The sequence below is a fragment of the Esox lucius genome, chromosome 24 (assembly GCF_011004845.1).
Source record: "Esox lucius isolate fEsoLuc1 chromosome 24, fEsoLuc1.pri, whole genome shotgun sequence".
Taxonomy (NCBI): domain Eukaryota; kingdom Metazoa; phylum Chordata; class Actinopteri; order Esociformes; family Esocidae; genus Esox; species Esox lucius.
Genome location: NC_047592.1, coordinates 15,246,828 through 15,256,244, shown reverse-complemented (window position 1 = coordinate 15,256,244; position 9,417 = coordinate 15,246,828). Strand labels below are relative to the sequence as shown.

Here is a 9,417-nt window from a genome sequence, read left to right as displayed (position 1 = left end):
CCTCACACCAATGTCACATGAAGATATCCAGCACGGTCTACGACTCCAGTGAGGAGTTTGTGAGCCAGAGTAACTCAGAGGTACTACTACTACTGTTATTACTACAACTACAACTGCCATTCTACTGTTGTACAAATAATGTCTTCAAAAAACGGTAAATATGTATATAATATAATAGTAATAATATTATATGAATGTATAATTGTCCACTGTAATTCTGTAGGTGGACCCCAGTTGGAAGATTGGTCTGGACATTATGACAAAGGGGTCAGTCATGGTGGGGGGAACCCACTCCAGAGCTGAGAGTCATGTACCAGTATCCAAGCAGGACAAGTACAGCTTCATCAAATAGGAAACACACTGCTCTTATTACAAGCGATATACTTGTCTTAAAGGGATTGTTTGTCCAAAAGTCTGCTGACCAAGAGAAATTCATGCTGTCAGTTTTTCAAGTAATCCATAATTCAGCCCTGTCCCAATCTTTAATTTGCGGAATTGGCATTGCCCAAGTCCATGAATGGAAACGATTCGTAACACTATCGCAAAACTGGATTGCAAGTGGAAAACTACTCAAAAACACTTCAAATTACATTCAGTAATCTGTCGTGGTAACGTAATTTTTTAAAACTGTACACTGAGGAAATAGCGAGCAGAATTGGCTGAATTCAAACTGGCACTAGGGATCTATTTCCTATAGCCACCATACACAGCCTCTGTTCTTCGGCAATGATGTCATCGAGGTGAGTGTGAACTTTAACCTCAACAAGCTATGTGAAGATTGCTTCGTCTAGCTGGTCCATTTTCATCAGTGGACATCAGAATAATATTTGTAATTGTGGAAAATGCTGTGGTCATTAGAAAGGTACAAGGGACCTGGGAGAGGAGACTTGAGGTTTCATTCATTGCCATATATCTAAGTTCTGTTCACAGTTCCATCTCTCAACCACATCTCCATGACATTTAGCCTCCAGATCCCAAGATCCTCCATATCCTAACCACAATAAACGCAGCACTCCTCCCAGCTCCCAAGTCACCAAAATACTAAGCCTGTTCAAGAGTTTGTGAAAGCTTTCTAACCTTCTTTGATCCTAGCATGCCTTTCGTGTTTACGATTTATCTTATCCTAGTCTGTACCTTTGCCTGAGCCTTTTTGACATATGCACTTTTTTGGGGGGATTGTGCCAGCTAGTTTACATCATAGACTGTAAAAAAAAATGGACGACGCCCCTTCGCTCTTTTCCATTGGTGAAAACTGAAGCCGCCAGTGTCCCGATATGGCGCTGACATCTTGGACTTGCGTCTGCGCAGATAGCGATCTTGGGACCAGTTCTGCGCAGTAGTTAGTTCCTGTAGTAGTTCCTGCGAGCAGGAAGTAAAGCCGTAAAGCCGCGAAATCAACAGCCCCACCCCTGTGCCCTGCCCTCACTCTCCCTCGCAGAATGCGCATACCGTAATCAATCGCAAGCACACGCTGCACTGTTTTGGAAGTGGAGTCCTGCTCCTGTGAACTCTGTCTGCTCTGTTCCACTCCAACCTCATTAAAATAAGGTAAATACAAGTAGCCTACTAACCACACATTTAAACAGAGTTCAATCAAGTCCAAGTACAGTACAACCTTTGCTTGTTAAACCTAGACGATATGTTATAGCCTAACTAACATCATGTTTAACCTTAATTTAGAATAGGCCTAATACAAAAATAATTGGTAACTTCTAGCTAACGATCACCTGCTAGCTATTAACATGGCTATTAACGAGGCTTGTTGTCTTTTAGCTAATGTTAGCTAGCCCATTACATTTATTTACTAATTAAATAGCTCATAAATTTAACTTACCGAAAAAAATTCAAAGATCGATTGGAAATGCCAGATCGGTTAGCACAATCTACTGCAGAACAACCCATTATGTCCGTGTGAAATTATATAAATTATATGAATTTAGAGATTAAATTTAAAGCTCCAATCTCCTTAGTCCTCCGAAGATCGCAAAAAAAGCCTGTTGGTGCTCGGCTCAGATAGCTGTCAATCACAATCACGACGTCACACCACCGTTTTTGAGCATTAAATAACTAACTAAAATAACATAACATGGGGAGGCAGGGTTTATGACCTATACTGGGACCACTCACCAGGAGGCGATCGAGACGTTTTGGCTTCACTTTTCAGGGCTTGTGCGGCACGCTTGGTTTACATAATTATGTATATTGTTGCTATACTTGCTATTCCTATAAGATTCAATATTTGTTCCCATATTCTTCATATTCCCCATCCTACTCTTTTAAAAATTGCTTCTAATTTGCACTGTTATGTATATTATTGCTATATTTTTTGCTCTGTTTTTGCTCTATATATTTGTTAATTCTTACTATGTAGATGTTGTGTCACAAGAATTTAATTGTTCAGGATGACGCTGTGTAATTCAGTGCATTTGATAAATTAACTTTAAACTTCTGGATATCCTATGTTTGCATTGATGTTGACTTTGCTTGCTTGTGGGTCTCGAGTTGAAAACAAATTCTACCCACTCTGCAACTGTGACAATGCCTCTGCCACTCCGAGTCATATTGTGAGAGAATCAATGGAGCAACTTCGCCAACAAGACATAAAAAGTTTGCGAGAAACATTTTACAGAGGATCGTGACCCACGTTCACTTAAAAGAGGACTAAAGTCAAATGCAATTCCATCAAGTTACCCAGTTCAACCCGTGGAGACAAGACATATAGTAATACTTCCGATTGCTATGTTATAAAACACAAAGTACACATTGTCTCCGGATATTCTTTGCAAGATTTTGTGATAAACGTGATCACCTGTCACGTCCTGGCTGTGCCCCTAGCCATCTCTGCGCTGGGCTCGGGGCATAGCCAGGACAGGACAGGAGGTGGCCTTTAGCCACCTCTACTCCTTTTTTTGGTTTCCCCAATTGGAGGCAGGTGTTAGTTATTGCCTCCAATTGGGGACCCTATTTAAGTTTAGTTTGTAGGCCCCAAGGCGTGGTTCATTTTGGTTTTGTGTATCCTGTGTAAGGAAGACCCACGTCACTGGTTGCTGCCTTTTTGTTTGTTGGAGTCCTTCTTTCTTTTTTTTGATTAAACATGGATTACCTTCCCTACCTCTACTCTGCGCCTGTGTCCTTTCCATCCCACGACCGTGACAGAATGAACCACCACCAAGAGACACAGCAGAAATGGACGGTTGGGGAACTCCTCGGTTGGCCGGACAGCGACACCGAGGAGGAGGAGAACCCCTACTGTCCTCTGCGGCACACCGGGCCTCCACAGCATCCACCCCGGAGGAGACGTCGACGGAGGCGACGTAAGCAAACCTCCGTGTGTCCGCCCCAAGAATTTCTTGGCGGGGTGCTGTGGGGGCTGCCCAGTGGCTGCCCAGTGGCCTCAGCCGCCAGCTCCTCCCGCTGCCCAGTGGCCTCAGCCGCCAGCTCCTCCCGCTGCCCAGTGGCCTCAGCCGCCAGATCCTCCCGCTGCCCAGTGGCCTCAGCCGCCAGCTCGACCCGCTGCCCAGTGGCCTCAGCCGCCAGCTCCTCCCGCTGCCCTGTTTTCGCCGCCGCCAGGACCCGCTGTGGACTGGCCGCCGCCCGGGCCCGCGGATGACTGGCCGCCGCCGCCCGGGCCCGTGGATGACTGGCCGCCACCGCCCGGGCCCGCGGATGACTGGCCGCCGCCGCCCGGGCCCGCGGATGACTGGCCGCCGCCGCCCGAGCCAGCGGATGACTGGCCACCGTCGCCCGGGGCCGTGGATGACTGGCTGCCGCCACCCGAGCCAGCGGTTGACTGGCCGCCCGAGGCCGCGGATGACTGGCCGCCGCCGCCCGAGGCCGCGGATGACTGGCCGGCGCCGCCCGAGCCCGCGGTTGACTGGCCGCCTTGTCCCGCAGCGCCTTCACCTGCCCAGGAGCCCCCGCATCGTCCCACGGCACCCTCGCCTGTCCCGGCCTCAGCGGCGCCCTCGCCTGTCCCGGCCTCAGCGGCGCCCTCGCCTGTCCCGGCCTCAGCGGCGCCCTCGCCTGTCCCGGCTCTCCCTGTCCCTTCACCGGCTCTCCCTGACCCTCCGCCGGCTTCCCCGTCTCCGGCTCCTTCGCCGGCTCTCCCACAGGGTTCTGACCCTCCGCCGGCTCCCCCGTCTCCTGCTCCTCCGCCGGCTCCTGCTCCCCCGCCGGCCGTCAACCCTCCGCCGGCTCCCCCGGCTCCTATTCCTCCGCCGGCTCCCCCGTCTCCTATTCCTCTGCCGGCTCCCCCGGCTCCTGCTCCAAGGTATGAATTTACATTTATTTATATTTTCTGAGAACAGTTTACATGATGGCTTTAATTTATTTTTTGAAGGTCAAGGACTGTCTGGAAGCTGAGGCCTCTGTTACCACCAGTACTGGAACAGAGACCAAGTTCTGCAAGGACCTTAAAAGTCGTGACACCAAAGAGAGTTTCAGCAGCATGTTTAATGACAGGTTTGATTGATTTTGATTGATTACCAATGTGGTGCTTGTTGTTGTGGAACAGGACTAATAATGATAAACTAACAAACAGGTTTACTGAGGTGGTGGGGGGACAGACGGATGGAGCAACTGACCTGCTCTTCTCCAGGACGGGTGGAACCTCCAAGGGCTTCACTGATTGGGCAAAAACCCTGAAAACTGTTCCAGACATCATCAATTACTCCCTCCACCCCCTCCATCTACTGGTGAAACACGCCAGTAAGAGGAGAGGGTTGAAGAGAGCAATAGAGAATTACATCCTGGGACACGCCCTGGTCAAGCACTGCTCTGGGAAGTGTAAGGGTGGCTCCAACCCCAGTGCCCATGACTCCTGCCAGTGTGTGTGTCAGGCCAGCAAGGAGATGACCAGACAGTGCTGCCCGCAGGAGAAAGGCCTGGCCCGACTAACGGTCACCATAAAGTATGCCACGGACCTTTATGGGGACAATGAGTCACAGACTAATGGCTTTGTCAAGGTATGATTGCTTTAATTAATCATTAAATAAATTAGAAGCGTTTCTAGTGCACTTAACAGTAAACCTAATGTAGGATTTAACATAGTTACATTTCATTAACCCCATCCCTAATGCTATATACCAAAATGAGTTTCAGGGACACTATTAGGGGCCCAACCTGTGGGGAGTACATGCCCTGTCCAATGAACTCTAACCTTTCAGGCATCTACACCTCCCGTAACACCCTGAACATGACCCAGGATCTACTGGCTCACATCAGGATGGGCCAGCCCCCAGTAGACCCGTTGGCCTTCATGATGAAGCAGAAAGCAAATGATCAACCTTGTCTCTGCCCTCAATGAGCTGTGATCAAAACCTTATGCAGAATAATGCACTGTAAACCTTAGCCTGCCTAACCTACTTTATTGCATGGGACTGATTTCTAAATCTTTTTTTCTGAACAAGAAAGTATTTTACATCAATAATAAAGAATCAAACCCTAATCAAACCCTAATAATATCAAAGAAAATAAGCATATGCCTACAGTGCATTTCTGGAAATTTCTGTTTTATTTTAGGTTCAGTAAGTATATTTGGACTACATACAGGGGCGGACTGGGACTGAGACAAAAATTCAGCCCTGGCACTATAGGCACACCAGCCCACATTACCATGCCTGCACAGCCCCAAGCATTTACTGCTTACGTTTGTGTACTGATGGTAGTGCTACAAAAATAATATATAAGCAGTAAAGTTGTTTAAAACTTTAATTTACAAGTGACGGGTAGACAATGCTCACTTCTTTTTAAAGAGCAAATATTTATAACAAATGCACTCATACAGTACAATATTTAAAAAAACAATGGCTGTACATCTGAGTCATTTGTACCGCTGTTATGTGCTGTCTGTCAGTGCATTTTGTCTGCTGTTATGTTTCTGTCTGTCTGTGCATTTTGTTTGCTGTTATGTGCTGTCTGTCTGTGCAATTTGTCTGCTGTTATGTTTCTGTCTGTCAGTGCATTTTGTCTGTTGTTATGTGCTGTCTGTCTGTGCATTTTTTATTTTTTTGTCACTTTTCTGTTTGTTTGGTTCTACTTGCTCATCTCCGTTGTCATTCTCTATGAACTGTGTCTGTCTGATTCTCCTTGTTCCTCTCTGTTCTCACTCAGCAAACTTTGTCTGTCTGTCTGATTCTCCTTGTTCCTGTCTGTTCTCACTCTCTTTGAACTTTGCGTGTCTGATTGTCCTTGTTACAATGTACAGTTAAGTTTAAATGTGTTCTACATGTAGACATCATTATGAGAGGAAATAAGCATGAGAAACTTAACACAACGCATTTGTGCTGACTAACACTGAACAACAGACAATAGATAAGATATGGTGGCCATTACTGATAGGCCCCACACACCCTGTCCACAATTCCTGCTAGGAACTGTCCGTGTGACTGTCATAGATTCTATGGATAGACCCATGGACCATAAGGAAGGTTTGAACATACCATACAAGCGTACCATGTAGGATAAACCTTTCTTATTGGAGGGTAATAGACTGTGTAATGGTTGGCTACAATCACTGACCGCCTGCTATGTGTATTGGCATAAAACACTGTGTTAACTTTTAATTATTGGAGAGAAAAATGAAAGAATGGAAGGTCAACATCGTAGCCTCATGCTGAGTAAAGATGTCTCTCCCCTGACTTCTGGTTGCGTTGATTTTGTTCATGGATCAGAACTGGATGGAATCTAACAATTTGGATATTGTCATGTGTTCCCCTTTACAATATTACAAAAGAAATAACACTATTTCTTTAATAAGCGTTATTTAAGCAGCAGGTGTTAAATGTAATGTTTCACATGGAGTAAAAATATTTCACGTGCCGTTGCAGTACAACGATGGACAAACAAGAAAGACCTTCTCTTGTTTATGAGAGACTAAATGCCTTGTGTTGGCTGGATTAATTTGCATAATATTGACCATGGCCAAATTTCTTAACGCGCTGGAAAAGCTCAAACGGCCGCGCCGCCTTCCTGAGATGCTTTGCACAACCGTCAACAACGCATTGACGCCGTTCATAGAAAATGTATTGTATCCGTCCGAGGCAGTGGGCACGCCGGACCAGTGGACATCCACCGTCAGTTTCAGACACAACACTTGAAACAGCCCGACTTAAACCTTTCACAAATCGTTCAGTTAATTTTACACATTTGGCAGCATCGGACTTAAGAGCTGTTGTTTTGCTTTTCCACAAACCTTTTCAGCATGGCCTTTCCTTTTTTTATGGTCAATTATCTACCTATCATTTTCTGTCAATATATCTGACAATATGAACCGAGCTTTACTGACAATCAGCTGGTGTTGCACTCTCTGTGATGACACGTTTGATTTTGACTGAAAGTCCCAATTTGAGGAACCTCTGATCGGTGCGGCCCATCTTGGAACCAGGCCAACCTTTGTCCCCTGGGACAAATGCTTAATATGGATTATTACAACCACAGTGTAATTGTGCAAGTCATGAAAACATGTCCCACGTATTTGCAGCCATGTATTTATATATATTTGAAAAATAAATCTGACCAGGCCACCCCACGAAAGATGGTCCAGCCCCTCTGGCATTTGCCAGAATTGCCAGATGGGCAGTCCACTGCTGCCAGACGGTGATGGAGCTCAGGATGGTCTCTTTTATGGAAGTGTAGAAATCCACCATCATAGTCTTTGGCAGGTTGAACTTTTTCAGTTGCTGCAACAAGTACATCCTCTGAAATAACCTTGACATTAGCTTCCTACCTAGAAAACGTCATTGTACCTGCTACAGAGTTGACAGGTAGCCAGATATCTTGGGAACAATGTTACACACTTCTAGCCAATAGCCTGATATTTTTCCATTTGGAAAGTATTGTCCATTTAAATGCTGACATTATCAATAAATCCAAAAAACATTGAATAGTTTTCTTACCAGTGACATATGCTCTATCAATAACATCTGTTGGCATGCTCAACAAACAGGAAATGACCTTCAGTGTAAGATTAGTGCCTCCAAAAATAAAAATGAAATGACCAAATGGAAGGAGTTTAGTAAGATGTGGTGTGGTGAGAGGTGGTTAGAGAGAGGTGGATCTGCAGTGATGTAGTTAGATGCCTCCCCAATAGCCCAGGGACAAGGCAACCACAACGCTACACAAACTTCAAACAGGAATATCACTTGACAGTGTAGACTACCTACCATTTACCTTCACTTTGTCACAGTGGAACCCATTCCTTGTGAGGAAAATGTATTTGTGCTCAGCCTACCAAGGCTACAATGCAGGATTACTGGAATAAATGTATAAACTGTTTTCTCACTTCCTCAAAGAAAGTTTCAGAATGAATCGTTTCCTCTTCAGTTCAGTTTTGACCACAAAAAGCCCTAGGTAATGTCAATAGCTACAGCAGGTGTGAAAACATAGTTTTTCTGTGGTGCTGCCTTATCACAATTACACTGTTAGGGGAATAACCATGTGAATGTCACTGAACTACTGCCAATATCTCGGTCCTAGGCAACACATGTACCGTGCATTCACTATTGTTTTTACATTGTGAATCACTTTTCAGAAAGCTCTTGTTGGCTTATGGCTCTTTTGCAGAATAATAGTCAGGGGGGAGAAGCGTTCCTTGTTGTTTATTCACAAAATATAGTACATGTCTGTCTTAGATGTTCTGCCTTCTTCCGATCTCTCTCCTCGTGGTCTTTCCAGGTGTCTCTGTGCTTCTCCAAATGTCATGGTCTTAAACAGCATATATATACTAAACCAAAGACCAGTACATCCTACTTTCTGGACGTCTGCCAATCATATAGGTGTGTTTTACATATGCATCCTAACCTTTTTGGTATAGTGTCCCTTCTTGAGTCCTGGGGCCCTTCTAATAATAGACAGCCGCTGATAACTATGTGCACCTCATATAGCACCTACTAAACATTCTTCCTCTGTGTTGTGTGTTGTGTTCATTTAACAAGAGTATAGGACAATCATACATTTAAGACATTAGGAAATGACATGCTTCCTCACAATTTCCCCCTATGACATTAAAGTACTACACTTACTTGTCATAAAAACAAGTCTGTAAAGAATAATAACACTACCCATGTAAAAATAAGAGAAGGAAAACAGTTACAAAGAATACAAATAATAAAGCGAGCTAATTCATCTCACTTGTGGTTACCTATATATGCATATTAAAATTAGAGATAGACGGTGGGAGTGATGGTACTCTTGTCCTTCACAACACAATCCTGTGAGGGAGAACGTCGTTGGTCAGCACAGGTATCAGTCACCTTGGTCACACGGGAGCAGGTACGGGCATGGCCTGTGCTCGTGAAAGACCCGTGGGAGCATGCGCCTTTCTTTGAGTGACAGACACCTGTCGACAGCACACTTGGCAAGTGTTATTAAGATAAAAAAGACCAACACTACAACCACCACTGGCATAATCATGTTCAG

At 45.2% G+C, this 9,417-nt stretch overlaps 1 protein-coding gene across 1 annotated transcript; it reads left to right on the top strand.

Annotated features, from left to right (window-relative positions):
• Nucleotides 1–4,315: 4,315 nt before the first annotated feature.
• LOC114830379 (perforin-1-like) lies at nt 4,316–5,192 on the top strand. Its single transcript, XM_034290806.1, has 3 exons — nt 4,316–4,461; nt 4,541–4,964; nt 5,166–5,192. Exons 1-3 carry the CDS (start codon nt 4,316–4,318, stop codon nt 5,190–5,192), a joined length of 597 nt encoding a protein of 198 aa, XP_034146697.1.
• The last annotated feature ends 4,225 nt before the right edge of the window (nt 5,193–9,417 follow it).